This window comes from Vipera berus (assembly GCF_964194415.1).
Source record: "Vipera berus genome assembly, chromosome: 13".
In the NCBI taxonomy this organism is placed as follows: Eukaryota; Metazoa; Chordata; class Lepidosauria; order Squamata; family Viperidae; genus Vipera; species Vipera berus.
Window position 1 is genome coordinate 2296854 of NC_138216.1, and position 13616 is coordinate 2310469.

General features: G+C 44.0%; 1 protein-coding gene across 3 annotated transcripts in view; it reads right to left on the reverse strand.

The window, feature by feature from the left end:
* The window catches only part of MAD1L1 (mitotic arrest deficient 1 like 1), a 188765-nt gene that overhangs the window by 152672 nt on the left and 22477 nt on the right, over positions 1–13616 (reverse strand). For all 3 annotated transcript variants that reach the window (XM_081337803.1, XM_081337802.1, XM_081337804.1), the window contains exon 10: positions 6331–6417. In XM_081337803.1, the coding sequence (XP_081193929.1) occupies positions 6331–6417 (87 nt within the window). The remainder of the gene's footprint in view (positions 1–6330; positions 6418–13616) is intronic.

Consider the following 13616-nt stretch of genomic DNA (forward strand, 5'->3'; position numbering starts at 1 on the left):
GAGAGAGAGAGAGAGAGAGAGAGAGAGAGAGAGCGCTCAGCAGATGCTTCCGATCTGCTTGGCATCAAGCTGGGGAAAGTTTGAAAAGCTGGGCAGAAAATTTGCTCGGAGGGCTCCCCACGAAGTGGTGTTTCGTTTCGTTTCGTTTCCCCCTGCTCCATTTCCACCCATCTCCCTTCCCCAAGACTGCTGCACTGGCAGAAAGTCCGTCCTTCTCCAGCTTTTTAACTTTCCTCCCTTTCATAATGTAAGGTTTTTAATCTAATTGGCTCCAGGATATGTAATCTCGTCTCTGGCAGCGGCGATGCTCAAAAATGATGTTGTTATTTTCACCAGGATGGGTTGAAGAGAGAAGGGAGAACCGAGGCAAGGCTACAAGCTCCATCTTCTGTCCGGGAGACAATCCTGCATGCCGAATATATAAATATATATATATGTATATTCCCCAATGCACCTGCTGCTTTTTCTGTCCCCCCTGCATTTATTCCAAAGGCAGGAAATCCACTCCTTTAAAGAAATGGTTTTCTGCTCAGAGAATAGCTCTGCCACCTGACAAGTTTTCTGCATACGCAAGGAAGAATTAATCTAAAACTGAAGTGCAACAGACCCAGCTCGATTTTGAAAAGGCTAGATTAAGCAAAAAAAGAAAAAGGAGGGGGAGAAGTGAGTGGGGAGAAAAGGGAGGAAGATGCAGTTAAGGCAGCAAAAAATTAACATTTCCCCACAATGCGAAGTTTTGTCAGGCAGCCACTTCGCTTGACACATGTTCATATCTGTCAGCATTTACATGATAAGTCCCAATTTTCAGCCATTGTTGATCAAACCAAACGAAATTTGGAATGGAAACTTTTCAGGCCCAGATGCTAAAATGAATTATGCACATTCGTCGTTTACGTTTCGGAGTGGCAAAGAAGCGCTTTTTTGGGGGGGGACGGGGGGGTGGGTAAATTCTGCTACTTACAACAATTTTGAGTATTTTGCTAGGCGCAGCGAAACAAAATTTCTTCCTCAGGAAACTGCACGAGATCACTCATCCTTTACGAGAAGTAAAGGGTGAGTTTGGGATGGAGGGGTGGATCAATGGAGGGTGATGGACGGATGGAAGATGGAGGGAGAGATGGATGGATGGATGGATGGATGGATGGATGGATGGATGGATAATGGAAGGAAAGATGGTGGGCTGATGGAGCATGATGGATGGATGGATAGGATGGGATGGAGAGATAGGATGGAACGATGGATGTATGATGGAGAGAAGGAGGGCGGGAGGGATAGAGGGATGGGTGGAGAGGGCAGGATGAAGGGAGGGAGCAGGGAGGGAAAATTTTCTACCCTTGCTTGATTCAGGAAGTCCACATTCAGACTTAATGTATTGGGATGTAGCAGAGACAGAAAGAGCCCTTAACGCACAATAATCCGAAACGCTCATTAGGCAAAGCGTGTCCCAAGTGGCCACAACACAAGGGACACTCCGGGTGGTCCCGGCTCTGGCTGCTTCTCCAGGGGACAGGCTGGCTGCGACGTGCCTTCCTCTCCGCTGCCTCCGAGCACAACCTGCTCTTTAAATAGATGGGAAGCTTCTTCAGGGCTAAACCTTCCACTAAGTGACCTCCCAGCTTTAGCAATGGAGTCGCCATCCCAACCGTAGTCACCAAGTGAGGACTATCTGTAAAAGGCATCCTTTGCTGTAGCCAGCACAGTCCATTTACATCATTTAGGCTAGTGTTTATATCACCACCGGAGAGTTAATAGTAATTAATCTAATTGTAATAAGTAGCTATTAGCTGTGGCAAGCTAGGCAATGGGAGAGGCTAAGAAATAAAATGTAAAGAAAGCAGGGAGAGAATTGTGGCACCTGCTCCCTCAGAGTCAGGCGGGTGGATCCTCGGCCTGGAATCGGAAGGGACTCGCGGCAGACGGGGAAGCCAAAAGCTTTGCCGTCCAACTGTGCCAAAATAACTCAGAGACCCGTCATTACGCTGCTGGCTGGCTTTCCACGCAACGCCAGCCAGACAGGCGAACTCAAAGTCTCGTGTCTAAACAGAGCCAAATAAAGAACAAGAGCACAGCATCAGAAAGAAAGAAAGAAAGAAAGAAAGAAAGAAAGAAAGAAAGAAAGAAAGAAAGAAAGAAAGAAAGAAAGAAAGAAAGAAAGAAAGAGAGGGAGGGAGGGAGGGAGGGAGGGAGGGAGGGAGGGAGGGAGGGAGGAAAGAAAGAAAGAAAGAAAGAAAGAAAGAAAGAAAGAAAGAAAGAAAGAAAGAAAGAAAGAAAGAAAGAGGAGGGAAGAAGGAAGGGAGAGATGAAGGGAGAGATGAAGGAAGGAAAGCATGAAAAAGAGGGAGGAAGGAAAGTATTCACCCATTTTCTCAGAGCAAAAGATAGATAAACTGGAACAAACCAGGGATGGGACATCTCTCATCAATTTTTGTTTGGGGCTACCGTGATATTCCAAACATGGGGAAAAGAAGATGCCAAATAAGTATATATTTTTTTGATGATGATGATGACAGCCTTCCATCAAGTAACAGCCCAAGTGACACCGACTCTTCCACTACCTGATGTGAAATGGGCACCTGCCAGCCTTACCAGGTAGACCAGGCAAGATCCACCAGACAAGCTAATTCTACTTTATTTGCAAAGCTGCGATCACAGCATTTTGTACATCTGAATGTGCAATTCCCATCAGTCCCTTGATCCAGGAAGCCACGATGCTCCAAAACTCAGCACTGGCCAGGTTCACCCTCTGTACTACACCACAAACCAGGATTCTAAACTGTGTCTGAATTCACAGCAATCCGACTTGGAGCGAGATGTAAACCTTTGATGTTTCCTATCGGAGCCCTGCAGAGCAAAGATTAATCGGTTCTTTTGGAAAACAAGCAACTCGCAACGAGGCAGCACAACAAGCCCATTAGATGTGTCCTACGCCAGACAGGGCGGTGGTTAAATACTGTTATATTAACACAATCCTTAGATAAACGAGGATAAGGAGATACCAAATTCCGAAAGGGAAACAGTTCCAGGAAAGAAATGAATATGGTTAATTAAACCCTTTTCTCCTGTAATTGCTCCAAGTCCCAGCATCAGATGGATTAGCAACACCCAGCTGTCCCCAACACATTTTGCTGCTGATCTCGCTTTGTGTGTAACACAAACTCAGACAAAAGCAGGAAGGTCACTCTGCTGCTGCTCATGTTGTCGGGGAAGGAAGGAAGGAAGGAAGGAAGGAAGGAAGGAAGGAAGGAAGGAAGGACTGAGAGAGATGAGGGAGGGAGGGAAAGAAGGAAGGAAGGAAGGAAGGAAGGAAGGAAGGAAGGAAGGAAGGAAGGAAGGAAGGAAGGAAGGAAGGAAGGAAGGAAGGAAGGAAGGAAGGAAGGAAGGACAGAGAGATGAGGGAGGGAGGGAGGGAGGGAGGGAGGGAGGGAAAGGAAGGAAGGAAGGAAGGAAGGAAGGAAGGAAGGAAGGAAGGAAGGAAGGACTGAGAGAGATGAGGGAGGGAGGGAAAGAAGGAAGGAAGGAAGGAAGGAAGGAAGGAAGGAAGGAAGGAAGGAAGGAAGGAAGGAAGGAAGGAAGGAAGGACTGAGAGAGATGAGGGAGGGAGGGAGGGAGGGAGGGAAAGGAAGGAAGGAAGGAAGGAAGGAAGGAAGGAAGGAAGGAAGGAAGGAAGGAAGGACTGAGAGAGATGAGGGAGGGAGGGAGGGAGGGAGGGAAAGGAAGGAAGGAAGGAAGGAAGGAAGGAAGGAAGGAAGGAAGGAAGGACTGAGAGAGATGAGGGAGGGAGGGAAAGAAGGAAGGAAGGAAAGACAATAATAATAATAGAAATAATAGTAGGAATAGTAATAATAGTAGTAATAATAGTAGAGTACTACTATTATTACTATTACTATTACTATTATTTCTATTATCAGTAGTAATAGTAATAGTAGTAATAGTAGTAATAATAGTAATAGTAATCATAGTAATAGTAATCATAGTAGTAGTAGTAATGATGATGATGATAACGATGACAATAACAATAACAATAATGATGATGATGATGATGACGGAAAGGACCTTGGAGGTCATCTAGTCCAACCCCCTGCCCAGGCAAGAAACCCTCTTGACTTTTATCCCGTATCGAGGAAGAAGCCCGTCTCCTGAAGCAAAGCTCCTTTCTTGGGGGTTTTTTTTTAACTTGAAAACGTTTCGCTTCTCATTCCTGAGGAAGCTTCTTGGATGAGAAGTGGGGGGGGAAAAAACAACCCAAGAAAATCCAGTTGCCTTTCGGATGAGGACCTTTAGGACAACCAGGACTTTGGATGACTGACATCCATCTTCGGAAGACAAAGGCAAAATAGAGGCCGTGGGATGACCATGTAGCCTGGCCACTGACCAGCCAAACCGGGGTTTTGTTGTTGTTGTTCTTTTGCAGCATCCTGAAGCCTAGGTGAAAAGGCCCACCGGGTGAAGTTCTCCTGAAGGACGCATGCAAAAAGCAGCAGAGAACACGATATGAAGCTGCTAACGCGTCTTCGGAAGAAGTAGAGCAGATCCTCGCAAGTTCATCTAGCTATACTCATTTATGATTGCACACAGTGGACATCATATAATAAAAGAAACGTACGCGCTTTCCACCCGGAGAGCCAAAAGAGATAGCAGCAATAACCAAGAATTAATTAAGACGATGGTGTTTGCTTGCTGGTGTAAGCGGGCCTGGTTGCCGTCCCGATGGAGCTTCAGTAGTGGGGGTGCTAAACTACATGTTCCCCCCCCCCGGAGGCATAAGCCGTGGAATATCACTAAATCCACAGAATATCACGGTCAACTCTACTGTTTCTTTCTATGAGATATAATCTACTTTTAGGACATTATCTTCTCAAGATGTGCCTAAACAGCTGATGAAACACAAACCATAGAACGGGGGGGGGGGGGGGGCGAGGAGGAAAAAACAACAACCAGTATGGCCATCAAGGCAAAAATGCATGGAGGTGAAGATGTTAAAAATTCTATTATAGAAGCACACCTTACAAAAATTAAATAAACAGAATTATTCCACTGCTGAAACTTAAATGAAAATGACGATTGACTGATCGCGTTTGGTAAAATGAGCACAACGTATTGGGCACTAAATAGCAACAACAGCAGCGCTTAAGACTTATATACCGCCTCGCCGGGCTTTATAGCCCTCTCTAAGCGGTTTACAGAGTCGGCATCTTGCCCCCAACAATCTGGGTCCTCATTTTGCTGACCCGGGAAGGATGGAAGGCTGAGTCCATCTTGAGCCAGTCAGGATCGAACTGCTGGCAGTGGGCAGAATCGGCCTGCAATGCTGCATTCTAAACACTGGGCCGCCACGGCCGAAATAGGTCTCGTCATTTCCAAGTTGTTTCAACATTAAAGGTAGTAAACGTATGATTTTTTTTTTAAAAAAAATAGATCTTTGATGTATCACATAATAAAATTTCCTTTTAAGATGTTCCAGATGCTGTTCGGGGAATTTTGAAATAAAGTCACCGTTCAAATATAGGCATTCAGTCGCCACTTAAAAGGGAATAAAACATTACAGAACTGAGATCTTGATATTTAGAAGCGGAATCGGACAGCGTTTGGGAAGACTTGAAAGTTATAATTTCCAATGGTTCTCTCTCTCTCTCTCTCTCTCTCTCTTTTTTAATCCGTTACATTGATTGGTTCTTTCAAATCAAAACTTTCGCTTAATTGTTCTTCCCCTTTCCATACATTTAAATTCACTATGTCCAGGATGAACGGGCAACTGAAAAATAGCAGGCTGGTTTTGTTTTTTTTAACCATAACATTATTCCTGACAATTAATGCACAAAAGAAGAAGATTTTGTACGACAGACCAGGAGTTAAATGCTTCGGTGGGTGGGTGGGAATGGTTACCTTCCCACTGACGCATGAACCATGCTCAGCTCCACCTAATGTTTGAGCCCAGGCAAGACTGATGGGGTCCTGTAGTGGGATTTGGCCGGTTCGCACCACTTTGGCAGAACCGGTAGCTAATTTTTTGTTGCCCAGGCCCAGAATGGACTTCCGGAAGCCGAATGTACACAGATAACCGGTTCTTCACTTCTTTGAACCCCGCTACCGATGGGGTCCAACCGCCTTTTTCCAACTAAAAAAAAAAAGCAGAGGTAGGCTATTGTCTGGCTATCCTAACCGCGTTTCTAGAGCTCAGCGAGGATCTGACATCAAGAATTCTTATCTTTCTATCTCACCTACACAGAGAAGCTAATCGGCCGCAGCCACAGCCTGGATGAAAAGAGGCGCGGCTTATTCTTAAAACATCGGAAGCACAATTAACCCGGTTAGAAGCGCCAAGTCCTTTACCTGCTCGAGATGGCGGAGTTCTGTTCTTTCAGGATCAGCTCCCGTTGCTGCAGGCCAATTATGTGCCTGGAGAGATCATCGGGACTCCTAAATAATGGGAAGAGATAAAGGGTTAAAAACGGCACCTTTGTCTTCTATCGGAAAGAGCCAGGTGGCTAGGAGAGGGTTAGGAGGAGCAGAGATAGAGCGACCGTGATAGAATATTTAAACAACTTGGGTTGAAGATGGATGGATGGATGGAAAAGGAGGGAGGGAGGGAAGGAAGGAAGGAAAGAAAGATAAAGGAGGGAGGGAGGGAGGGAGGGAGGGAGGGAAGAGAGGGAGGGAGGGAGGGAGGGAAAGGGGGAGGGAGGGAGGAAGATAAAGGGGGGAGGGAGGGAGGGAAGGAAGATAAGGGAGGGAGGGAGATAGGTCAAGGAGGGAGGGAAGGAAGGAAAGAAAGTGAGGGGGAGGGAGGGAGGGAGGTAAAGGGGGAGGGAGGGAAGGAAGATAAGGGAGGGAGGGAGGGAGATAGGTAAAGGAGGGAGGGAAGGAAGGAAAGAAAGGGAGGGAGAGAGAGGGAGGGAGGTAAAGGGAGGAAGATAAAGGAGGGAGGGAGGAAAGGAAGATAAGGGAGGGAAGGAGGGAGGGAGGGAAGGAGGGATTTCCTAAACAGAGAGGCACACAGCTTCAAATCTCAGCTTATTTTTCTTCTTCCAAAGAAAAAGCCAGAATGGAAGCTGAACCGTGGCAAATTCACTGCTCATTAAGGAGCCGCTCACTCTGCTTGAGAACTCGGGGGGGGGGGAATTCTAATGGTTTTAAAACTAATTGCCTCCCATCAGATAGGAAGAGACGGAGCCGCATTATCAAATGCCAGCCATAGCTGGCATAAACACGCTTCAAGGATGCCCCTTTTGTTAAGCGCAGGCACAATCTTCCCTCGGTGGGGTAGACAAAGCCCCCCACTTAATATCAGTCATGTCAGCTATTGATATCTGATGTTCCCACCAAGACGCCAGTGGAGAGATGTCAGCCTCGGCTGATGATTTGATATCAGATTTGAAATATGCAGGTTGTAAACAACCACTTGTGAGAGTCCCCCGCAGGCAAAGAACCAGACAGAGAATTAAAAGGTAATAGATTTTTTTTCCCCCCTGCACATCAGGAACCTACAGCATCGCTGGAAAGGTAAATGAACGTTAACCCGGCTACAGATTTGAGCCGGCGAGCAAAAGACCGCAGCGGTGCCCGTAGGTTTCTGAAACTCAGTCAGGCCCAAATTACCCTCGCCTTTCATCATTTCAAACGGGGTGACTCTCACTCGGAGCCCAGAGCGTATTTTTATACCCTGTGCAGCACCGCCCTCTGTTGAACCGAAGGCTGCAATGGATTCTGGCAGGAGGTTTCTGGGCCGTTGACAAATATTCTGTGGGGAAGGGGATTGTATTGACGGTGGCTGGAAGCGCAGCAGGAGAGGGGGGTGTCTACGGCAACTCGCCACAGTCAGCCCACCACAGCCAGCTCACCACGGCTAACTCACCACAGGACAACTTGCCACCACCCACTCACTGCCAGACAACTCGCCGTGGGACAAAAGTTACACTAGTATTGAAGACACAGTAGATTAGAATCATTCAAGAAAGGATGCCAAAGGAGCGACAAAACGAAATATGAATGACGGAAATTAAAATAATTTTAAATAATTAACCTGAATTGTCCCGCAGCGAGTTGTCCCATGGTGACTTGGCCACGGAGAATTGGCCACAGAGAGTTGGCTGTGGCAAATTGGCCATGGAGAGTTAGCCATGGAGAACTGGCTATGGAGAATTGGCCATGGAGAGTTGGCTGTGGAGAATTGGCACGGAGAGTTGGCCATGGAGAGTTGGCCCCTGAGAGTTGGCCATGGCAAATTGGCCCTGGAGAGTTGGTTGTGGTGAGTTGCCGCATTCCACCAGGAGGGAACCATATGAAAAAGAGAGAAGCACTTTTGCACAAGCTGACTCTGTAAACCACTGTAAATCAGTATGAAGCGGTTTATAAGTCTCAGTGTTTATCGCTATCTCTTTCCTACTTCTGTTACTGTCTCTGAAATAAACTCCTCTGTCCTCTCTCCTGTGCTGACAGGAGCCAATTAACATTGGATGTAGATGCTCCGAACCTTTAGCCATTTTACCCCCAGGCCTTTCTTTTACAAGATGAATCAGGGTAATCAATTGTTGACCATGGTTATGGCTCTAGACATTCGAAACATAAAATGGAAACGTGTATGATTAACAGATGAAGCCTAATCGAAATCACTTAATTTTAGAGAGGATTATAAAAAAAAAAGAAGGCTAGGGAGATTTAATTGCCTGCATCTAATTCTGTTCCTTCAATTCAAGGGTCAGCTGTATTAGAATTCAAGCCCATCTAATTAAAATTAGCCAAAGGCTCACCGGGAACAGAAGGACGAGCTAAGATAGCATATTTCCCACAGAAGGAAAAAGGACGTTTAAGATTTTTATTTTATTTTTTTTATTTTAATTCCATTTATATCCCGCCCTTCTCCGAAGACTCAGGGCGGCTTACAAGCTTAGCAGTAGCCTTCATTCTATGTATATGCCTGCTTATTAGGGCTTTCACACACACCCCAAGCGGCATTATTACAAAGTCAGCTTAATTGCCCCCAACAATCTGGGTCCTCATTTTACCTACCTCGGAAGGATGGAAGGCTGAGTCAACCTTGAGCCTGGTGGGACTCGAACCTGCACTAATTGCAGGCAGCTGGTGTTACTTGAGGAGGCATTAGCCCACTGCTCCACCAAGATGACTTTGTTCAGTAAAACAGACAGACAGGCATGCATGCAGAGGTTTTGAAAGGACAAGCCCCCCAAATGAGAACACGACAGTTTGTACCCAGCATTGTAAATATCATACAGTTTGTCTGATTTTGGCTTCGTGTACAGTGTAAGGAAAACACAGCCGAGTTTGGTTTGCTACATAAATCACGTTAAACAAGCATGGTTTAGCAGGATATGCAACTGAGGCTATAAATACGAAAAAGGACAGAGATCACAGGCGAAGACAAATTTGGTTTTATTTACACCATCTGAGCTTCTACATTAGGGTTGAAATTTCTGGAGGTCAACCTTTTAAGGTTATTCCAAAGTGGACCTTCTAAAGAGATTTTTGCTTCTTGGGCTTTAGATTAAAAATCAAGGAATGTGGCATTTAACAGGCCAGGAATGCAAAAAAGCAAGATCAAAAATGATTGATGTATAAATACGAGGGTCAGTAAATTGGCTGTTTCCCTGTTTTGACTGAGCCAATGAATCACAGGCACAGAAAGCATTTTTCTACCTCCATAATGATGCTCCTGACAAAGCTTCTTCCTCCTCATTATGGGGACAACCAACATTTAGATTACAGAGGGAAAAGATTAGATCTGTATGTTCACATTAGCCCGTCATTAGTTTAAGGCAGGAAAATACATAAATCATCGCTAAGCAAAGCTCTCGTCTTTGAAGTACGGATAATTTCAAGCGGTGTAATTTAAAAATGATTCTGAAATTTTAAAAACACTCCAAGTGACATGTTCGCAGGCAGCCCTTAACTACCACTTCACTTTTGGTCTGGAATACATCTTCCAAAATTGGTATACAAAACGAAAGCTGTAAAACCTGGCTCAGATTTCACTTTGGAATCACTTAGTGTGCTACGCCCCGAGATTCAACCTCTACCTCCTAGGCGAGACTGCTACTATTAAGCGTATTTGCAAAGCCTGTTGTAAGGTTTACTCTTCACTTACTATTAAGAGTATTTGCAAGTCTATTGTAAGATTTACTCTTCACTTACTATTAAGAGTATTTGCAAGTCTACTGTAAGATTTACTCTTCACTTACTATTAAGAGTATTTGCAAGTCTACTGTAAGATTTACTCTTCACTTACTATTAAGAGTATTTGCAAGTCTATTGTAAGATTTACTCTTCGCTTACTATTAAGAGTATTTGCAAGTCTATTGTAAGATTTACTCTTCACTTACTATTAAGAGTATTTGCAAGTCTATTGTAAGATTTACTCTTCACTTACTATTAAAGAGTATTTGCAAGTCTACTGTAAGATTTACTCTTCACTTACTATTAAGAGTATTTGCAAGTCTATTGTAAGATTTACTCTTCACTTACTATTAAGAGTATTTGCAAGTCTACTGTAAGATTTACTCAGGAGTGCCAGTGTTTGGCTTTGGAAGGACCACTAGTGGAGAATACAGAGAGTCCTCAGCTTATAACCATTCTTTTAGTGATCATTTGGCACTGAAAAAAGTGACTTAAAACCGGTCCTCGTACTTACAACCATCCTTACAGCATCCCCACTATCCTGTGATCAAAATTGGGGCATTTTACAGCCGGCGTGTATTTACAAGGGTTACAGGATCCCAGAGTTCTTGGATACGAGACGGGCGGCAAATACATTTTATAAATAAAACAAAATAAATAAATCTTGGGAGTCCCATGATCAGCACGGGCAACCTTTACGGCCGGCTTCCGACAAGCAATGGATGAAGCTGAATTTGCTTACCGGCTGCAGTGATTCGCTTAATTCTTGTGGCAAACAGGGTTGTAAACTTTGCAACTGTCTTTGTTTAGCAAGGGAAGTTCTGGTTCCCAATAGTGGCCTTAAGATAGTCAATCCGTTCTGGGCGCCTCTTTTCCCCACTTTGGCGTTTTTATAACCTGCCTTTGGCAGCCAGGCAGCCAACCTGCTGGATCTATTGAAACATCTCTGCTTGTTAAAATATGAACTTCCCCCCAAGAGACCCCTGCTTTCCTCCATTATAACTCTACCTATCAAAGTCATAATTAAGGAGCTATTCTTGGCCTAGGACAGGAGTAGGCAACCTCGGCTCTTTTATGACTCATGCACTTCAACTCCCAGAATTCCTGAGCCAGCATGCTGGCTCAGGAATTCTGGGAGTTGAAATCCATGAGTCATAAAAGAGCCGAGGTTGCCTACCCCTGGCCTAGGAAGCCGGAACCTGGGTTTTGGATAGTACAGACAAAAAAAACCCCCGATTTCTGGACGGTTCAGCCATGCCATCAGCAGCCATGGATGGGGTGTGCGCGCACACAAGCATAACAACTAGTGATTTAGAGATCCAGGAAAACACACCCAACATCAGTGTCTTAACAGCAAAAAAAAATCAAAAAATCACGGTCACGATACCATAAATCTGAATCTAGAATCTCCAAACCGTTATAAATCAATGGCTGGAATGCAATTATGCAAAAGGCTGAACTTTTATTTTCACTGGGACCCATAAATTATTTGGGGGATAACACCGGCATTTTAATTTCAAATGCAAATAGGAAAGAGACATGGAACATTGGAAACAAGAGAAGGAATGGTATTTTTTTTTAAAAAAAATAGTAACCTAGGTAAGCTTGAAGATTTTTATAAAATCCAGGAGAAATTTAGATAGATAGATAGATAGATAGATGATAGATAGACAGACAGACAGACAGACAGATAGATAGATAGATAAGACAGTGAGCAAAAATAGATATAGATGATTGATAGCAGAGACAGAGAGCAGATAGATATAGATAGATCGATGACTGATAGCAGAGACAGAGCATAGATAGATAGATAGATAGATAGATAGATAGATAGATAGATAGATAGATAGATAGATAGATAGATGATAGCAGAGACAGAGAGCAGAGACAGACAGCAAATTAATGGATTCATGTGTGTGTGTAAGAGAGAAAGGAGAGAGAGAGAACAAAATGACAAATTTTGGATGATAACAGGAGGATAGCTACAGGAGTGAATATTACATTATTGTTCAGCATGATCTCAAATATAAATCGTGTATCTAGTAGAATTTTTTAAAAAAATCTAAATATGATATTCCTGTAAACCCTTAAGCATTCTTTTCCTGACTATTTGAAACAGTCAATGCCCCGTGTCTCTCAGCAGCAATTAGACAAGAGAAGCTGTCTTAAATGGGAAACCTCTAAGCTTGTATTAATTAGGTAACATTTTAAACTCCCTCTTATTTGTTTTAGCTACAGGGGCCAGGCGATGACATGGCGATATCTTTAACAAGGCTGGCCCTGATGTTTGTTCGTTATACCAGTTATAGCTAGTTCAACAAAATGTACAAGAATGTAGAAAATTGCAAACTTGATTTTCATGGTTTACTGACAGATTGTGATGGCAGAATCTGCTGAAGGGCTGGTGGAGCTTCACGAGAGAAGAACAAAAGTTGCCAGCTTTGGATTAGAGATGTTAAAATATTCCAAAAATATTCCAAGGTGGATTTTTTTCTAGATCAGAATCCAGGAAAACCGAAGGGGGGGGAGAGAGGGGAGGAATCAAAACCCACCCTCGTAGTGCCTCTTAATAAAATCACTTTGCTGAAAAGTTGTTTGAAGCACTTCAAAATGGAACAATTTTGAGTGTTATTAGCCAGGATTCTTTGCCTAAGCTTTTTATTCAGTCTTTGAAAGCCTCGGGATAGCTTTATTTTAGTTACCTAGGCAACAAACAATATGGCGGTCTTTCCTTCCAAACATCAACATTAGTGAAAGTTGTTTTGCACAAAATCTAAACACAAGTTTGTCTAGCCCAGTTAGTCAATGTAAGCATCTTTAGTAGTTAAGTAGAAATTCCACAAGAAGCCACAGAATGTTACTGTGGTTGGTTGGTTGGTTGGTTGATTGATTGATTGATTGACAGTCTGCTATCGACTTAATGTTGACTCTCAACAACCCATAGACTTTCTCCATGAAGATCTGTCCCTAACCTAGTCCTTTAGGTATTCCATCACCCCTGAGTCATCCATCTTGCTACCTTACGGTCGCTGACCATTAAGGATACACATTAATGCTCAACTTATGATGGCAATTGAGCCCAATGTTTATGTTGTTAAGTGAGACATTTGCTAAGTGAGGTTTGCCCCATTTTCGGACCTTTCCTTTCACTGTTGTCAAGTGAATCACTGCAGCTGTTAAGCCGGTAACACGGTTGTTAAGCGAATCTGGCTTCCCCCATTGACTTTGGTGGTCGCAAAAGGGGATCACGTGACCCCCGGGACGCTCGACCGTCATAAATATGAGTCAATTGCCAAGCATCCGAATTTTGATCACTGGACCGTGGAGATGTTGCATATGGACGCAAGTGTGGAAAAACGGTTCTCAGTCATTTTTTCCAGTGCCGTTGTAACTTTGAACAAACGGTTGTTAAGTCGAGGACTCCCTGTGCACTTGAAGGCAGGTGATTAACCAGCTCAACGTTCTGTAGCGGATGGTAGGTTAAAAGC